Below are 20,509 nucleotides of genomic sequence, written 5' to 3' on the forward strand. Positions count from 1 at the left end.
CATTTAAACCTCACCATAGCCCCAGGCATGCTGTGTGACAGGGAACATACCTAGGGCTCCAAGAGTTCCTGATTTCCTGCAGATGTGAGCACCTCCAGGACAAGGAACCCGGTTGTGTCCAGCTCTCTGATCCATAACTTTATCTGTGAATGTTTGCTGAGTGTTTGCAGGGAAAACCTGCCAGGCAATCCATATAATCTGTGCATTTTTCAGAGGGGAAAATGGAGGCCTGCAGCAGTTATGGGGTTTGCTTGGATTACACAGTTGAGCCACAGAGCTTGGAATCCAGAGCTCTGGATTCCCAGTCTGGTGTCATTCACTTAACTGTGACAGCTGAGCCAATACACTTCCAGGTCGTATGCTGGGCTCTTAGATTGCAAAGGAGCAGGCAGGGACCAGAGTGAGACACTTGCTTCAGATTCAAAGCCCTCTGGTGGGTATTGGGGGAGGGGGGCAAAAAAACCTTATTAATCAAGACAAGTATTTTAATGCAAATTTTAAAAAAATAAGTTGACAAACTATAGTTCAGGTGTACAGCCTATTTGTAAATAAATCTTAAAAAAAACCAAAAAACAAAACTAAATCCCAGTTCATACTTTGAGAGACTCACAGTTTCATCTGGGGAGACAGACCTGAGTGGAGAATTTATTTAGTTCTCCATGGATATCTGCAGACAGCAGGTAGGAGTGAAGGGGGCCTTCCAAACAGGGAGGAGGCTGTGCAGATGCCCAGCTATATGACACAGCCAGTTTATGGCGGAAACTTGCAACAGAGCTTGTTAGGCAGAGACAAGGTCAAGGGTCAAGGGAGGAAGTGGCGTGTGACCAGAACTCAGAGTCTAGTGCAGGTAGAGGAGCCAAGAGGAGAATGTCCCCTAAAGATTTCGGACTGGACACCACAGACATGGCTAAATGCCCTTCTGTTGACACTGAAACTGGGAGAATCAGACACAAACCAGGCCGCAGGTCCTCCCTCAGGAATATGTTTAAAACCACACTGAATGTGTTTGACTGTTGACCCCTCCATGTACCTGGGTATTTGCCCACCTCCAGTCCTTTCCCCCAACCTATGACTGAACCCCGTCTAAGGGTAGAAGCTAATACTGCCTTGGCTGAGCTACTGGAAAGCCAGGGAAAACAGAGGGACAGAAGCTGTGGAATTCTCCTTCCTGAGAGTATTGTAAGATGCATATTTAAAGGTGTTCCATGTAAGGCACTTAGAAGGGAGCCTGGTGTAAAAGAAATAGAAAAAAAAAAGATGGCTTTTATTACTTTATGTTTATTATTAAAGTACTTTATATATATATATATATATATATATATATATATTTTATGATTTGAAAGATCCTTCTCTGCTCAAAAGACACTAACTCCTTCCCCACGTTTGCGTTGTTTGGTGATGGTCTTGGGAATACCTGCTAGATCAGGCTGTAGATGGTGTTTGGGAGAGACTGGGGTCCTGGGAGAGGGTTGGAGACACAGTGTTAAAGAGTATTGTTGAAAAGGTGAATGGAAGCATTCTGGATGATGTGGCCTCTGGAAGATGGTAATTTTGCTCACCTTATATGAGAATTAGCTGATCTCACACTCACAATAGTTGGCTCATTACAAGACTCCAGTGACTGGCAGACAATGATGAAGGCAGGGGAGGGGAACAGGAAGAGAAAGAAAGAAAGGGCTTGAGAAGTTGAGACCCATGTTCTAGAAATGGCTGTGTCTCTGTTCAGTTATGTGAGCCCTGGGAGACATCCTGCTCCTCGTGACATTTCAGATTTCTTTTCCTGAAAATGGATGATTTAGGCTGAACGTTCCACATTTGAGAGTCTCTGATTATAATAAACAAAATAACAACATCCATTGTTTATTGCCAACTACCTTATACCTTCTAAGTAATGTGTATATAACATCTTATTTGATTTTCACAAGAACCCTATTAGTAGACTCCATTAGTAGTCCCAGGATATCCACAAGGAAATAAAAGTTTAGAGAAGTAAAGTAAACTGTCCAAATGTAGCTCCAGCAAATAGGGTCTGATTCAAGAAGGCAGAGATGTTGCCTCCTGGGGACCGTACCTCTCCATGACCGAGACAGATGCTGGCTCCAGTGCCCCCAAGACACCACTGTGACAGAAAGCTGCTTGCTTTTCTGATTTCACTGCCCAGCTCACCCCCGCCAACCCACACCCCCACCGACCCACCCCCACCTCAGCATAGTGACTTTCCCCACAGGCTGTGTCACTCTTGACAGATGACACTCAAGGAAAAGCTCTAAGGTTGAATCACAGTGACCACTTCCTGTTCCATTTAGGGTCCCCTGTTCTCCAAAGCCTTTACTTGTGTCATGTTGTTTAGTAATAAATACCACAACGATTATGACCCTTGGATAGCTCAGGAGGCTTAGTCAGCCCTTCCTCTACCCTTATCCTATAGACCAAAAGACTCCAGTCCTAACTTTGGCATCTTTCCACAACCCTGCTACAGAGAGCCTGGTGGGAGACCCTGGTTATCCCAGGGCCAGGTCAGGAGACCAAAGGACCATCTCCATCCCTCTAGGCTGGAGATGTAAGGCTGATGGGGACAGTTGGGCAGATGTTCAAGCTCAGCCATATGGTAAGGAGGAGTCACCCACCCTGGGGGCTCCTCATGGGCCTCTACTCATTGGATGTTCTTATCCTTGGCACAAGGATCAGGATGCTGAGTAGAAAGACAAATACAAGGGGATTGTGTGTCTTTGGGGGAAACCCCAAACCTCTTCCATTTACTCAGAAAGGGCATCTGGAGGCTGACAAAATGACCAAAGGTTGAGCCTAAGAGGCAAGGGAGTCATCAAAGAGTTGAGGGACTGTCTGGTGAGGAGACTTCCCTTGGGTAGAAGCAGAGAAGCAGAATCTAAGATGATCAGAGCTTGATCAAGATCTTTAGGAATCTTCAAATGCTAAAGGTTATAGTATCTCTTGCCCCACTCTTACCTTCCTAGATATAAAATGAAATTATCTAAATCCTAAAAAGAAGTATAAGGAAGCATAGTAACAATCTGATTTTTTTCCGAAGTAATTTTTTTTAATAACTACTAATCATCAATGTCCTTTTTTCATGTTTTCTGATGCTTCCATTTTGCTGATGTTATAAGTGCCATTTGGAAAGTCTGTTGAACACTCCAGCAGTAGGAACAGTGGGTGGACATCACTGGTCCACCAGTGTCATTTAATATCAGGAAGATCTTTCTAAGCATTCATGTTGTGTAACCACTGAGTGGGCTGCCTCTGGGAGGGTGTGCCTGGTTATAGGTGTGTTCCCAACTGAGATCAGAAATTCCTACCATGAGGACAGGATGTGTGGAGACTGGAGAAGGAGTAGATACCTTCTAAAATCCCTTTCAGTCTAATAAGGCTAGAGTGGGAACTCCAAGTGCTTTGGAAGGAATGCATTCATGATACTTGCTCCAGGTTGGTGGACCTTTGGGGTCCTGCTGGGAACCTTCCCCCCAACCCCATGCTGGGTATTAAACCCAGGGCCTCCTACATGCTAGGCAGGCACTGTATCACTTAGATACCTGTTGGGAACTTTGAGAAGAATTTCCTTCTGCACCAGGAAGGCAAGTTTGGCCTTCTCCTGGAGGCCTTGGATTAGCCCTGCCATAGTATGGTACCTGTCATGGACCAAATGGGGTAAAGACTATAGGGTGTTTGGGTCATCAATTAGAGAACTCAAACTCATTCAGTTAAATGCAGATTTGGGTAAGGACAGGCAAGAAGGCTTTTTCCAAGAGAAGGGCCAGAAAACCACTCTATTTCATTTTTAATACCTGAATCAACAGTCCTGAAAATGACCAAGAATTACTGGCAAAAGATTGCATATGTATTTTTAAAGAAAGTGAATCAAAATACTTCTTGGTTAAAATCCACTATTCCAGACTAGCCATGTACCTTGACACTGGGCAATTAAATAGAGAGGGCAAACTCGTGGACCTAGCTAAATTCTAAATTCCAGGAAGCCTTTCTCAAAGTCTGCAGAGTAAACTTCCCTGGTGCTCAGAAGTGTGCCCTCCACGAAGAAGAGAAAAGTTTCACTTCAAGTGACCTATACTGGACCTTTTCTCAACTTTTCTCGCTGACTCTGCAGCAAAACCCAATGCTCTCTGTCATCTGTGTCAATATGGTCTGTTTGGCTTTGGGGCATCAATCAGTATGGCTGGGTCTCAATCTCCTCGACAGCCAATTGGAAATTAAAATTCTCACACTTTGTTCTGTAACCTGATGGTGGTGCTATTTACATGAATCTGTACCTGTCAAAAATGTATTAGAACTATACACCAAAAGAAAAACAGTTTTATTGTATGATTTTTTTAAAAATTTCTGATTTATCTGTTCATTCTTTCTGGCACCCAGTACAAGGCATGGCTCACAGTATACATTCAGCAAGTTGTATATTTGGATGAATAGATATTGGAAGAACAGAGTGCTAACCTGCAGACTCTCACTAGTTGTTCCTTCTCGCCATTTTCCCTTTAGTCATTTCAGATAACAGGGCACAGTGCGTGCACACACACACACACACCTATATATATATATATATATATATGCTTTATAAGTGTGTATGGAATCTATTATATACATACACACACATTCTAGCAAATTTGCATAAATAAACAAAGGGTACCTATGGGCAGGACAGAAGCCATTTCTTCCAGCTCTCTGCACAGGCACGGGAATTAGCTGGCTGATTTCCTGTTGCCCTGGATTAATTCATCCCACACTGACCAAATGTCTTGTCCATGCCAAGTACTGCGGGGAGTAGCATGGGTCGTGAGTCTGGCCACACGTCACTCTTTCCAGTCAACCTGAGCAATGGAAACCAATATTCATCCCAGTGTCCTAGGTTATCACATGATTGGATTATCCAGTTATGGTATTTACAGAAGCTTATTTCCAGTGCCCAACTGGGAGCTGGAGAGAAGGCAACCAGCAGGAAATAAGCCAGGGTAGCCAGAGCCTACCAGTATGGCCCCTGGGTCTGGTACTGTGTTAAGTCACCAGCTCCCCGGGTCTAATCAGGTCCCCAGGGACCAATTTGTTCTAATTAACCAACAAGAATGGGAATAATGGAATAGGAAGTGAATGTGTTAGTTTCTAAGGCAATTCCTTCAGTTCAGCAGCAGGAAAATTACTGTAGCAGCAGCATGTTCTCTCTCCTTTTAATTATTTTGATAGATAATTTTCATTTGCAAAGGTAATAATACATCATGCTAGTTACAAAAATGGAAAATAAGCAGGGTGCAATGAGGGCATGCCTATTATCCCAGCAATTCTGGAGGCTAAGGAAGTGGGATCTCAAGTTCAAGGCCAGCCTGGGCCACTTAGTGAGATGGTGTCTCAAAATAAAAGGTAGTTGGGGCTGGGGCTATAACTCAGTGATGAAGTATAGCTGAGCTTGATCCCCTGTATGGAAACAAAGAAAAATAAAATATTTTATAAGACTTTTGGAGGAAATCTAAACCTCCCACAATCTATCAGCCAGAGATAACTATTGGTAGCATTTTTCTTTCCAGGCCTTTAAATTTTTTATTAAAAAAAAAACAAAAATGGGATCCTGTTCCCATGCTGAACCTAATATATTTATTTACAAGTATGTATTAACATCATCTCAAATCTTTAAATTTTCCACAGCATAATTTTTGAGAAAGAAAAAATGGAATAGTGACCCACCATATGGCCATATTGTTTATATAACTGGTTCAATATTATTGAGCAGTTTCACTCATATAAACAGTACTCAAATGAACATCTTAGCAGCTGAGCATCTTTTATAATTACTCCACTACAATAAAGCTCCTGAAGGAGACTTGTTGGTCCATACCAACAACCTTCCAAACACTTCCCACCAGTTTATGTCCCCACCCTGGCCATGTCCATTATTCTGATCACAGGCCAACTGTTTTGGTCAGATATTTCACTGCTGTGACTAAAAGACCTGACAAGAAAAATTTGAGGAGGAAAAGTTTATTTTGGAGCTCAGTGTTTCAGAGATATTGGTCCATAGAAGGCTGGCACCATTCCTAGGGGCTCGAGGTGAGGCAAACATCATGACGGAAGAGTGTGGCAGAAAAAAGCAGCTTAGGACATGATCAGGAAACAGAGACTTCACTCACGAGATACAAAATATATACCCAAAGGCATACCCTCAATGACCCACCTCCTCCAGCTACACCCTACATGCCTTCAGTTACCACCCAGTTAATCCTCTCAGGGGATTAATTCACTGATTGGGTTAAGGCTCTCATAACCCAATCATTTCTTCTCTTAACCTTCTTGTATTGTCTCACACATGAGTTTTCGGGTGACATCTCACATCCAAACAATAACACAGACCCTGGATTTTGTCATTTTCTTTTCTCTTCAGCAGCAGTAGCTTGATCACTTTCTCTTCTTCACTGTGGTATAGTTTCTGTCCAAATATAGTCAGTCCTCTCTGTATTGGGTGGTTCCACATTCAGGTATTCAAGCCAATCACAGATAGAAAAAATTTTTTTAAATTTGTGATTAAACTGAATGTCTACCAACTGTTTTTTGTCATTATTTCATTATTTCCTAAACCAAATAGTATAACAACTACCTAACATTTATGTTCTGTTAGATATTATAAGTGATCTAGTGGGGATTTTAAGTGTGTGGAAGGATGTATGTAGGCTACATGCAAATAGTGTGTCATTTTATATAGGGGACTGGATCATCTATGGATTTTGATTCCACAGGAGGCTTGGAACCAATCCCCTGTGGATACCAAGGGAGGACTATATGTAGATTTGGTCTCTGAGCCTCCTAAGACTTTGTGTTAGACAGTTTTTCTTTGCTGTGACAAAGTATCTGAGAAAACCCAACTTAAAGGAGGAAAGATTTGTTTTGACTCACAGTTTCAGAGGTTTTAGTCCATAGTCACTTGGCTGTTGGTTCTGCACCCACGGTGAAGCAGAACTTCATGGCAGGGTGTGTTGTGGAACAAAGATGCTCATTTCAAGGCAGCTGATAAGCAACCAGAGAGAAAGGACCCACTCTTTTCAACTAGGCCCCACTTCCTGCTGTTCCCACCGCTTCCCAAGCGCCCATTCAGCTATGAACTCATCAGTAGATTCTTCCATTGATGGAGTCAGAGTCCTCATGATCCAATCACTTCCCAAAGGCCTCATCTCTGAACATTATTGCATTGGGGACCAAGCCGTCAACACATGAGCCTTTGGGGGATATTCCAGACCCAAACCATAACAGGCCTCTTCTGCCCAGTCTGGTTCTGGAGACAGCTCTAGATAAAACAGTCTTTTGCCAATTTTCCATGCCAGCCAGCAGGTCTTGCCTCACAGAGGACCTGTGATCTTTAATTAGATTACTGCTTATCTACTACTGGCTACATTTCCCAAATCTCATCAGCCTTGTTCACAAATCTTGCCAAGGGTGAGTTCTTTCCGGAGAAGATTTCCACAGATAGCTAGTACCACTCATTTTCTGTTTACAGTCCTGGCTTCCGTTTCTGAGGGCGAGGCTCTCCAACTTTGTCTCTGAAGGCAGAGTGGGGAGGAGGGCATTTTATCAAAGCTGAAAAGTAGCAAATTTGGTTCCTGGGACAAATAGCAGGAAATGTGGGCTCAGATCAAAGCAAGGGTACCCATGGGGGAAGGGGATGTGGGGAGAGCAGAGGCTCTGGCCACACACACATTCCTGGGCTTATTGGCCCACATCACTCCAACCTCTGGCAACGGATGCCACTGTTTCTCCAATTCTCCTGTCAACTTCTGTCCCTCTCAAGGACCTTTGTGATTATTTTGGGCCTACCAAAGGGAATCTGTGATACTTTCCCTTCTCAAAATTCCTGTTACATCAGCAAATTTTCTTGCTATGTAAGGTCATGTATTTGCAGATTCCAGTGATTAGGAAGTAGACATATTTGGGAGTTATTACTCTGTTCTCCTCACCTGGCAAGCCACTTTCTATCTCTGGCCTGAGTTTCTTTATCTGCCCTTGGTGAGTCTTCAACAGAGCTCTCCACAGTCCAGGTTTGGCTGGTGAAAATGTTTTGAGGGAAATCCAGGGGGCTGTGAGGTACAGGAACTGCACTGAATTTTTCATGGTTTTCTCTATTTCCTCCTCCCTAGTCATTCTCTCCTCTGAATGCTACCAATATCATTTGTACATATATTTTTATTAATTGAATAAATCTGCACAGAGTACTTACTATACACCAAGCCTTGTTTTAAGTCCTTTCATATCTGCAAACTTTCATAGTAGCCCCATGAACAAAGTACTATGGTAATCATTATTGTACAGAGACACCCGTGACATTAAGTATTTTTGTATGAGATCACAGGGTGAGATCAAATTTGGACTGTCTGGCTCAGATGTACTCTTCACTGCTGGCTACCCAGCCTCTCCTCAACTCTTGACCCACAGTCCTGTGGCCACATCGAAAGTCCCTTCTAGTCTGTAAGGAACTGGAGAATAGAAACGTAGTCTAATTCTATGAATCCCAGCCCTGACAACAACCTAGCACACCAATAAGCAAACACATGAATGAAAGAAAGAAAGAAAGAATGAATGAATACATTGCTACTTATCTACTCGATTAGAGTCATAGTTGCTGGACATAATAAACATTCATGGTATACTTCAAAAGAGGATAATCCTCATGCTAACTCCTGGAGATAGTTACTATTATTATCCTCATTTTTACAGACTAGTTAACTGCAGCAGAAAGAAGTTAAGTAACTTGCCCAAGGTCAGGAACTAGATGTGAATTGAGATCTGCCTGATTCCCAAGCTGCATCAAGAAAGGCGGCAGGAAGTGCCTCAGGGCTGCATTTTTAAGGTTAGAACCAGTATGACCTTGAACAATCAAAAAAAGAAGCAGCAAAGGAATGTCTTATCCTGGACAACTTCTATTCTCCGGGCTCTGGTGCCAGGGCTTAACATAATCGTGTCACTTAGTTCTCAGAACAATCTTATTTTTACAATTCACAGATTAAGTGGACTTTCTAAAATCCACAGGGAAGAGCCAGTATTCAAAATTAGGTCTAATCCATAATTTATTATCTCTCCACTCTTCCTGGGCTGCTGAACCTCAGTTCTCTCACCTATTGAATGAAGAAGTTGGCTGAAGTGATCACTGAGCTCCAGCCTTTGTCTTCAAGCCAATGTTAATTGTGTTTTGATTGCCTGTGCTAAGAACTCAGGTACTTTGCTAAGAACTTCACAAGCCTTATGCACTTCCATATTCATAGCACCCAGTAGTTACTACCAGTATTGTTATTCCCACTTTACAAATGGGGAAACTGAGTCAGACGTACTTATATTGTGCAAGGTCACACAGCTGCTCTGAGGCCAAGTCTGAGTTTTAACTGAGGCTTATTGGATTCTTAAGCCAAACTCTTGCCCATGACCCCACACGACCTCCAGCAGTCTCCAACAGCTTTGGAATGTGGACATCCTGTGTTCCTGCAGAACGGGAACAAGGCCGGGGTAGACGTGGGATGAGTTCCTCAGTGCGTGGGCCCCTCTTCCTTTGGATTTCAGACTCACTTCAGTGAAGTTCTGTCAAAGTCAAAGGTGACATTGAATGAACACTTGGCCAAGGCTCAGAGTCCAGCCCTAGCACTGTGAAGGCTTGACCGTTTCCTCTGATCTTGTTGTCAAGGCAATTGAATCTCTCTGTGGTTCGGTTACTCTCCCTTTTCCCTCCTTGTCTTCCTACCATTTCAAGAGAACACTTAAGAGACAACAAATCCCCACGGCCTACTTGTCAATGATTGAAGGAGATGCCGACTTGAAATAAAAATAGTTCCCAGGACCTTCAAGGTCTTAACCAGAAAGATTTATGTTCTCTAAACACCTTGAGGGCAAAGCTGTCTGTCTCCTTCACATCTGTACCCCAGCAATTTACAAAGTGTTTGGAATAGAGGAGATGCTCAGTAAATGTTGAATGAATGATAAGTAATTGAAAGGGGCTCCCTATGTTTTCCGGGAAAAACAGGAGTAGAGCTACAAGCTAAGATTTGCAGGGACAACCAGAATAAAAGCGTGTGTATGTATGTGCATGTATCCCCAGAGCAAAGATTCAAAGGCCCCTGTGATATACTGACCTGTGACCTCTCCTTTCCATGTCTGTGAACTGAGCTGCCAATGTAGCGAGTTCCTGCCCACTCCAGGCTTCTGACCTCAAGAATGTCACTCATTTTTTTTCTTAAATAATAAAGTAGACATAAAATTTACCATCTTAACCTTTTGTTTGTTTTGGGTTCCAATTTTCTTCCTTTTTTAATTGGTGCATTATAATTAGACACAATAGTGGGATTCATTGTTATTTAACCATTTAAAAATGTACAGTTCGATAGTGTTAAGTACATTCACATTATTGTGCAACCAATCTCCAAGACTTTTTTCATTATACACAGCTGTTTATTCACCTACCATCTTGCTATTTTTCACCTACCATCTTGGATTTTAGCTACCAATACACAGTCATTGAATTTTGAACCCTTTATTGAATCTTAATGCAGCATAGGATGGTATTGGTGTTCAATGAATGTTCACTGGGTAATTGGTCTTGCTGTATTTTTTATTTTTTCCTGCATACTTCAGTCTCTTGGCTTAAAAGCTAGTTAGGCTTTATGATAACATCCACAATTATAAGTACTTATCCACTGCCCTCTAGTGGAAAAGATGAAAAAGTGATACTCAGAACAACCCATTTGTCCAGCAGATGTTGAAAATGTACCCCCTCATCATTTTATTTATTTTAATTCTTTTTTGTTGTTAACTCATTGGACTTAATACAATTCAAAATTATTATCAAATACAAAGTCAACAAATCAATCAATTGTTTCCAGTTGAAGTATCAAGCAATACTTCTCAAACTGACCCATAAAGAACCAGTTTTCAAAAAATTTTACACAATGCTAAGTGAGATAAGCCAATCTCAAAAAACCAAAGGACGAATGATCTCACTGATAAGCGGATGATGACACATAATGGGGGGTGGGAGTGGGGCAAGAATGGAGGAAGGAGGGACTGTATAGAGGGAAAAGAGGGGTGGGAGGGGTGGGGGGGAAGGGAAAAAAATAACAGAATGAATCAAACAACATTACCCTATGTAAATTTATGATTACATAAATGGTATGCCTTTACTCCATGTACAAACAGAAAAACAACATGTATCCCATTTGTTTACAATAAAAAAAATTCAAAAAAAATTTTAAACAATCGCAATCCAACCCATTTGTATGATCAAAATGAATTATTAATAAGTTACATTAAAACACAAAGGCATATAAAATTTTTAAGAAACATTTTTTTTTAACTTGGGATTGAACCCAAGGCCTGGTGCATGCCAGGCAAGCACTCTACCACTGAACCACTTTTTCTTTTTTCTTTATTTTTCGTACCAGGGATTGAACCCAGGGCCACTAAACCACTGAACCACATCCCCAGTCCTTTTTATTTTTTATTTTGAGACAGGGTCTCGCTAAGTTGCTTAGGGCCTCGCTAAATTGCTGAGGCTGACTTTGAACTTGTGATCCTCCTGCCTCAGTCTCTCCAGTGCTTGGGATTACAGTGCTTTGGCCACTGCACCCAGCCAAAAAAACAAATTTTTTACTGTAAGATTCAACAGATAAATTTACATTTCAAAAAATATATTAAGAATAAACATAACCTCATGAAAAATAAATCATTTTTGCAAATCTGTACATGTTTATTGAATGTGCATAGCATGTAATGAACAGACTTGCTATTATAACTTTTTGCTGTTCTGCAATCACAACTAAATGAAAAGTTATGAGTAAAACAGTGTTTTCCCATTTTGAGTGCAACATATATCTGTATTGAGGGGTTTTAATGGTTGAAAAACTCATGTGATTGTTAACCTACCTAATCCCAGTGGAATGGACTACAATGCTATTTGCAGGGTACAATGGGTGTTGGAACTGTTTCTGTAAGAGTTGGTAAGTGTTAGTGAAAGTTCTATGTTTTGTTTAGTAACATACAGGAGAAAGCAACTTCACTGAGATTTGTGGAATGAAAGAAGAGATTTTAGGCAATTTTAGGGAGTTCAGATTTTTTGTCTTTCATTTTTATCCAAAATAGAGCAAACGAATACCTGTTTTCAAAATTTATCTTTGATTCTCTGTCAATTGCCCATTCTAACAATCTGTCCTATAAAGTTATAGTTAAGTGAAGTTATCTTTCAATGTAGCAATGGAATATGGATCTTCTTTTGATGTAAATAAATTTAAACAGTTCTCTCAAATCCGCAAGGCATTTGGTCATAACATTTTACAGTTGCAATCAAGAGCCTCACCACTTCATTGGTAATTGTTACTAAGTTATGGGGCATTTTATAACAGACTATAGAAACTTCTCTTCCAAGTTTCTCATTTTTATTTTTCTCCTTCAATTTTATCTGCCATTGAAAACCATATTGCATTCTTTCTTGTTTAAAAATATGATCACTAAAATGTCAAAAAATCACATAAATAAATATGTCTCTTGTCCAAACTGCATTTATAAAAGGTTGGGACCTCATAAAGTTGGAGTTTTTACTTTCTAGAAACACTAAGAGTTTGTCTTGTAGTCAAACATTCCTGACAGAACTTTTCCCTTTAGTAAGGATTATAACTCAGCATGCAACAACACATGTTTATGATCAGTTTCCATATTATCACCTACTAAAGAGAATAATCTCAAATTTAATGCATTAGCTTTTGCATAATTAACTATTTTTTACTATGTAACTGTTTAGTTCAGCTGACAATTTTTTGGCAAAACTTTTTTTTTTTTTTTTGGGTGCTGGGGACCGAATCCAGGGCCTTGGGCTTGCAAGGCAAGAACTCTACTGACTGAACTATCTCCCCAACCCAAAACTTTCTTGATTAAGGAAGCAATGTGTTGATTTACATTTTCATTCTAGCTCCTTAATCTGGGTAATAACTTTAGAATGTTTTTCTGTCAATGAAGCTGCACTCTAGAGTATATTCCTCCAACGCATTTAAGATCAAATCACATTCCTTTATGATGCAATTATTTATATAGTTTTACACAGCTCAGAGTTTGTGCTTGTCAACGAAACTGAAAAATTCTTCCTCATATATTCACCATGTTCAAATCACATACCAAATTAAACGTCATGTTAGCACTATGCATGTATTCAATGACTTGCAATGAAAAATGCTTTGCTAGCTGTATTTGTGAGTTAATCTACCAATTCACTAGCTAGTTAATAAATCTGTCCAACTACAAAAAAATGATACTGGAGCTACTTCTTTGCCATGGATGCACTCATAACTTCCAAGATCTCTGATACAGTCTTGCACTTATGTCTTTTTCAAAATTTTAGCAACCTAAAGGGTTAATTAATGAGACACAAGTTACTGTTTATATGTGAAATATTGAACATCTCTATCAATTTTTTAAATCCAATATTCTTTCTTTCAAAGTGTTTTTTTTTAGGTTTTAAGGGTTTTATTTTTTTGGTGTGTGTGTGTGTGTGTGTGTGTGTGTGTGTGTGTGTGTGTTTTACTGGGGATTTAACCCAGGGGCTCTCTACCACTGCATTACATCCCCAGAATTCCAGGTGTGTGCTACCACACATGATTTGGGTTTATTTATTTTAGTTGCTATGTAAATGCTACCTAAGATCAATAGTTTTATTAGCTAATACATCACTGCAACTAACTCTAGAGTTCTAGCACTTCAGTATCAAGTATGACTGCAAAACTGAACTCAACGCATGAAGAATCAGGCTTATAAGTAAAACTACTGAAAACTCTGGGTTTAATTTCTTTGGAATTACTTCCATAGTCATCAGTTGTTTTGCTACTGCTATTTATTAGCAAAAGTATGTCTTTTTCTGGTTAAGAAAAGTCTACTGAAACCGGGCCGGTAGCACATACCTTAATACCAGTGGCTCAGGAGGCAAGTTCAAAGCCAGCCTCAGCAATTTAGTGAGGCCCTAAGCAACTCAGCAAGACCCTGTCTCTAATTAAATGTAAAAAAGTGACTCAATGGTAAAGTACCCCTGGTTCAATAACTTGAACCAAAAAAAAAAGGGAAAAAAAAAAAAAAAAAAAGGTTGGGGATGTGACTCAGTGGTTGAGAACTCCCAGGTAACACCTATAAATTAAGTTAAAAATTATTATAAAAATCTGCTTCCCTAATTTAACTAATATTTTTAAATTATTCAGTTAAAGATTTTTTTGGAATTGTTAAATTTTCTTTTTTTTATTTATCTTTTATTTGTTCTAAGTAGTTATACATAACAGCAGAATGCGTTTTGATTCATTGTACACAAATGGGGCACAACTACTCATTCCTCTGGTTGTACACGATGCAGAGTTACACATTCGTGCAATCATATATGTCTATCTCATTCCACCATCTTTCCCATCCCAACACCCTCTCCCCTTCCCTCACTCCCTCTGCCCAATCTAAAGTCCCTCCATTCTTCCCTTGCCCACCCCCATTATGGATCAGCATCCACATATACTACAGAGAAAACATCTGGCCTTTGGTTTTTTGGGATGGGCTTATTTCGCTTAGCATATTCTCCAATTCCATCCATTTACCTGCAAATGCCATAATTTCATTCTTCTTTAAGGTTAAGTAATATTCCCCTATGTGTGTATATGTACTATAGCTTCTTTATTCATTCGTCTATTAAAGGGCATCTAGGTTGGTTCCACAGTTTAGCTATTGTGAATTGAGCTACTATAAACATTGATGAAGTTGCATCACTGTAGTATGCAGATTTTAAGTCTTTTGGGTATAAACCAAGGAGTGGGACAGCTGGGTCAAATGGTGATTTCATTCCAAGTTTTCTAAGGAATCTCCATACTGCTTTCCACAGTGGTTACTCCAATTTGCTGTCCCACCTGCAATGTACGAGTGTGCCTTTTTCCCCACACCTCGCCGACACCTATTGTTGCTTGTATTCTTGATAATTGCCATTCTGACTAGAGTGACTTCTATTCAACATAATCCTTGAATCTCTGCAGCAGCTATCAAGAAAGCTAAACATTTCTTCTTCACATTTTGGTGTAGGGGATCTCTTTCAACTTTAAAGACTCATTTTAAACATCAAAACCTTCCATGGAATCTTCCTCTTCCTTTTGGCATTAATGCTTCATCCAGCAGACACTTTTCTAAACCCTGACAAAGTATACAACGACTAAATGCTATTTATTATGAACAGTATTACCACTTTTTATTGTGGCATCTATTACCCTTTTATGTGTGTGTGTTTTCTCTTGGTTTGTTTTTTGAGAGGAAGTCTCACCATGTTGGTTGGGTTGGTCTCCAACTCTTGGGCTCAATTGATCTCCTGCTTTAGCCTGCTTTAGCAAATAGTTGATTCTACGAGGGACCGTACCTGGCATCTGTTACCCATCTGAAGAAATGTTTATATTTTATTTATTACAATAGCGTCTATTGAAAATAATGGTGCTTATAGACATAGAAATAAACATGACTTTTAAAAATATAGGTAAGGAGATGTTATGGTTTTGATCTGAGATGTCCCCAAAAGCTTGTGCTAATGCAAAAATATTCAGAGGTAAAATAATTGTAGTATGAGACCTGCAACCAAATCAACCCATTCTAGTGTGGACTGACTGGGGTTAACTGTAGGCCCGTGGAGCATGACTAGGTCACTGGAGGCATTGCCCCAGAAGATGCATCTTTTTGGCCCCTTCATCCCTCACTCTTTCTACTTCCTAACATTCCCATGAGCAGAGCAGCTTTCTTCTACTGGGCCCTTCCCAAATGACATGCTACCTTACCTTGGGCCAAATAAATGGAGTCAGCTGCCTTATGGGCTGAGACCTCTGAACTGTGAGCCTCAAATAAACTTTTCCTCCTCTAAGTTGATCTTGTGGGTATTTTTGTCACAGCAATGCAAAAGCTAACTAAAATAGGTGACAATCGAGCAAAGGCTGAATGAACTGAGGGGTGTGTTGGGGGTCACTGGTAGAAGTGTTTTCCAGGCAGTAAGTGGGCAAGTGAAACCTTTCCTTCATAGTTATGAGTTACAAAAACTGGACAAGATGTTAGGTAATCGTTTTTTGATATGACACCACAACCACAAGCAATCAAAGATCAACTAGGTGATGTTAATATTAAAAGTATATGTACTTGACGGTTGAGATGCAGCTTGGTGGTAGAGTACTTGGCTAGCATGAGCCAGGCCGCCATAACAAGGAAAAACAAAAACTCACGCGCTTCAAAGGACATTATCAAGAAAATAAAGATAACTCACAAAAATGGGAGAAAATATTTGCAAACCAAGTATCTGATAAGAGTCTAGTATCAGAATATAGAAAGCATCTTTCAACCAATAAAATATAAACTAAATAAAACAAGAAAAGATAAACTAAATAAAAATTGAGCAAGGCATCTGATAAGTGTCTACAAACAAACAATACAAATGAGAATTGGACACAAAGATGTTCAGTGTAGTTTATCGTAAGGGAAATAAAATCAAAAGCACAGTGACATTACCATTTCACACCCAGGAAGACGACTAAAATTAAAAAGCCCAATAGCAAGTTTTGGTAAGGATGGCACAGAACGGAAACCCTCATCACTCATTCATCACAGTGTGAATATAAATTGATGCAACTCCTTTGGAGACTGGTTTGACAATTTCTTGAAAAGTTAAATGTAGAATTAGAATATGACACTGCAATCCCATACCAAGGTGCATGCTACAGACACACATGCCCACATAAAAGAAAGGCCTATAGTTAAAATGGCTAGGACTGGATTTTTGAAAGTATTTTTTTAGATGTCAATGAACATTTTATTTATTTATATGCATCGCTGAGAATTGAACCCAGGGCTTCACACAATCCATTAATTCATCTATTTTTAGGCCTACTTCCAAAGTTGTAGACATCAGGACTGCATGCTTCCCCCAGAATACATCAGCATTCATATCACTAACTGGAATTTCATAGTCAATTATTTCTTTTGATGTAAAATTCACATACAATGAAATGCAAAATTCACCCCGCCCCAAACCCCAGTACTGGGGATTGAATCTAGCAGTGCTCTACCTCTGAGCTACATTCTCCAGCCCTTTTTCTTTTTATTTTTTATTTTGAGACAGGGTTTCCCCAAGTTGCTCAGGCTGGCCTTGAATTTGTGACCCTCCTGCCTTAGCCTCCTGAGTATCTGGGATTATAGAGGTCAGTCACCAAGCTGAAATGCAAAAAAAAGTTTTAATATATATGCATTTTTTAATTGTAGATGGACACAATACCTTTATTTTATTTATATGTGGTGCTGAGGATTGAACCCAGTGCCTCGCACATGCTAGGAAAGCGCTCTATCACTGAGCTACAATCCCAGCCTAAAATACAACATTCTTAGGTGAATAGATACTGAGTTTTGATACATGCATAACCTTAGAACTCAAACCCCTATAATAATACAGAACATTATTATCACCTCCAGAAAATTCCCTTATTTTCCTTCCCAGTTCCCTCTTAGCCTCCCTGAAATGATCATTTTTCTGATTTTTTTTCTGTCACATATTTGATTCTAGAGCCCCCTATAAGGAAATACAGAATAATTTCACTTGGATAAGACTTCTTTAATTCAGTATAATATTCTGGAGATTTACCCACATCATTGCATGTATCTATAGTTTTTTTTTTCCTTCTCAATGTACAGCTAGCTATACATTGCCTATATTCTGATTACAAAATGTTACAAAATGATTTTCCATTTCCTGCACTCTTTCAATTTTTTTTATCGCTTGGTATTCTCCTGTAAGATTAATCAGTAGCAGGCATATATGAGCCAGGCCCTTTGGTAAGTACTTGGCTTCTGTGTACTTTTCATTCCTAAATATCTACCACTGTCTGTAAATTAAATCCAGGAAGAAAAGGCAGGAACAAAGTAAAGTTCCTCCTTTTTGGATTTGTTAGATAGTTGTTAGTAAGGAGCAGTGGAATGTGAACTAATAACATACCAGGGTCATGGGGTTTCTGTAAATTGTCTTTAAGACTTTGGAATAATCAAGTAACTTGTAGGAAAATAGCAGGTGTACTAATGTAGAGGATAAACACATTGAAATAAAGGGAGCCAATTAAGGAATATGTCAAGAGGGAAAGAGCGATGGGACCAACTCCTGACACCGTCTATGGATCATTGTAAAGTTGGGATTTATAGCCATAGGCTTCTCAATGTAAATCAAAAGGGCAATTTCTTTAGTAGTTGAGGCACACTAAGATATAGTTTGCCTGGTCATTGACCCCCAAAATCAGCATTAACAAAGGACTGACTTGTAGTGGAAGCTTCCTTGAACAGGATGACTGCCATGACAGTTCCAGAAAGGACCAAATGGCATCAAAAACTCCCCTACCCAACTTGGAGGATGTAGCATTAAGTTTCTTTAGTAGTTCTCTGCTTGGATAACAACCTACTGTTTCTCTCTTCAGAGTGTTATTTGCTTGAGCCTCACTTTCACTTATAATAAAATTATCTTGCTTGGTTTTTCACCTCTGACTAAATTTTCTTCCTCAGGAAACAAAAACCAAGCCTTGGATGGAACTCTGGCTCCTCATTTGTTTTTGACAGATGTACATTCTCACCCAGAGAAACAATAAATCCATAAATATAAAGAAGACAATAGCATTAAATTCTCGAAATCAACTTTTGATATCTTACGTTTCACCCTTTTTCCTGCCTTTATAGATTATATAAGCTAATTAATATTGTTTAAAAAGGGAAAAACCTACAGAAGTAAATAAAAATTCCATTACTATGAAAATCATCACAAATGTTTTGGTGGTTTCACCCTCATTTTAAACACTAGGAATTGGAGGTTTAAAACTTTTAACATGCCTAAAATCCCACAAACTGACAGGGTTAAGAGACAAAATGAAATGTTTACACAGGTTGCTTCAGTTTTGTATGTTCTTTGCCAAAAGCTGGAAAGGATTTGATGTAAGCTTCAAATAAAAGAGTCCAAGGGAGATACTTTAAGGTCGTTAACAGAGATGGAAGCTAATAATAGTTCAATCTAGAAATAAAAGTAGGCCAGAACTGCCTCAAGCAACCGAACGGGTGGTCAAGAACAACTTGGGTAGTTTTTACTACAGGGGTAGGTTTTTCTGTTTTTTGTTTGTTTTCCTCTTTCCAGCATGTTTAGAGCTGTCCAGAAATCCAATTTCTAAAGAAGTCATGTTTTTCTATCAAGACTGATTCGTACCAGCGACACTTAGGATCTTCACTAGTACTTAGTATCTTTCAGGCTGTTTAAAAAAAAAAAAAAAAAAGCTTTTAACTTAAATCTTTCTGTTGTGACTATACAGGTTCTTCCTAGATTTATAGTACAAGGCAAAGCAGTAACAGCTCCCCATTAATGAAACAAATTTTCTAGCGCTGGCCAGTCGTTTAGGGGCAATCCTGCGTGGGGGTGTCTCGGGACCTGTGGGAGATACTAGCGTCTGAAAGAATAATGAAACAGCAGAAATTCCCCACACAGAATTCCAGCCTCCACCAGCACTCACTACGTTGAAGGGCTGGTTTGGGCTTCGTCGGTCCGCATTTTTAAACAGCCCGGGACCACGTGACCACCAACGCGCTCTGCTATTGGCCCTCGGAATCTCACACTTGGCTTTGGCGCCGAACCCTTACCCACCTTGGGGACGCGACCATTGGTTACGCGAACGGAGGGAGTATAGGGCAAACTCCGATGAAGACTCCTTGGAATGAAACTTCCAATTAAGGTACAGGAAATACCCAGATTCAAACTTCAAAATTAAGTGATAGTCACTTAAGAGTGTCGTATAATACTGTTTTTTTCCAAAAAGAGAGAGCAGGCTTGAACCTGACTCCCCCTACGCTCTGTGGGATTTTGGGAGTGGTTTCGCCCGAGGCGCGGGCTCCGCCTCTGAGGGCGCCGCCATTTTGTTTGGCTGGAGGGGAGCGAGAGGCGCTTTGGGGGAGGGGTCTTGTAGGCTCCCCACCTGACCCTGCAGCCTCGCAGTTGCTGCTTTGGGGGGAAGAACCTCTCCCCGGGTAGGGGCGCGGAGCCATGTACATAAAGCAGGTAAGGCCTACGCGTCCCTTCCACCCCTCACGGGCCGGTGAGGACCGCTCTCTGAGGCGGGGGTGTCGCCGCTGGCCCCGCGGCCTCGCCCCTCTCCCGGTGGGGAACAGAGGTACCCTGACCCTCCAGCGCCGGGCTACGAGGGCCGCTGAGAATTGGGGCGCCTCTCTGCAGCCCGGCTTCCCCGCGGGGCGCTGTGGGAGGCAGGATCTCCCGGAGGTGTGGAGGGGCGGCCGTCGCGCAGCTGGAAAGGGGCCGGGCCTGTCGGGGCGGCGCTGGACGTGAGCTGTCCGCAGCTGGCGGGCCGCGGCGGGGGCGGCGGGCGCCACAGGCTGTGCGGTCGTGTGCTGCCGAGATGGCCCCGCTCGGGCCGCGTGGGGCCGCCGCCGGGGGCGTAGGCTGGGGGGCCTGCTGTGG

At 40.8% G+C, this 20,509-nt stretch overlaps 1 protein-coding gene across 1 annotated transcript in view; it reads left to right on the plus strand.

The window, feature by feature from the left end:
• Positions 1-19,954: 19,954 nt before the first annotated feature.
• The window catches only part of Smc3 (structural maintenance of chromosomes 3), a 31,450-nt gene continuing 30,895 nt past the window's right edge, over positions 19,955-20,509 (plus strand). Inside the window, exon 1 of the mRNA XM_047553482.1 lies at positions 19,955-20,092. Coding sequence (XP_047409438.1) covers positions 20,078-20,092 — 15 coding nt within the window. The 5' untranslated portion in view covers positions 19,955-20,077. The remainder of the gene's footprint in view (positions 20,093-20,509) is intronic.

This window comes from Sciurus carolinensis, chromosome 5 (assembly GCF_902686445.1).
Source record: "Sciurus carolinensis chromosome 5, mSciCar1.2, whole genome shotgun sequence".
In the NCBI taxonomy this organism is placed as follows: Eukaryota; Metazoa; Chordata; class Mammalia; order Rodentia; family Sciuridae; genus Sciurus; species Sciurus carolinensis.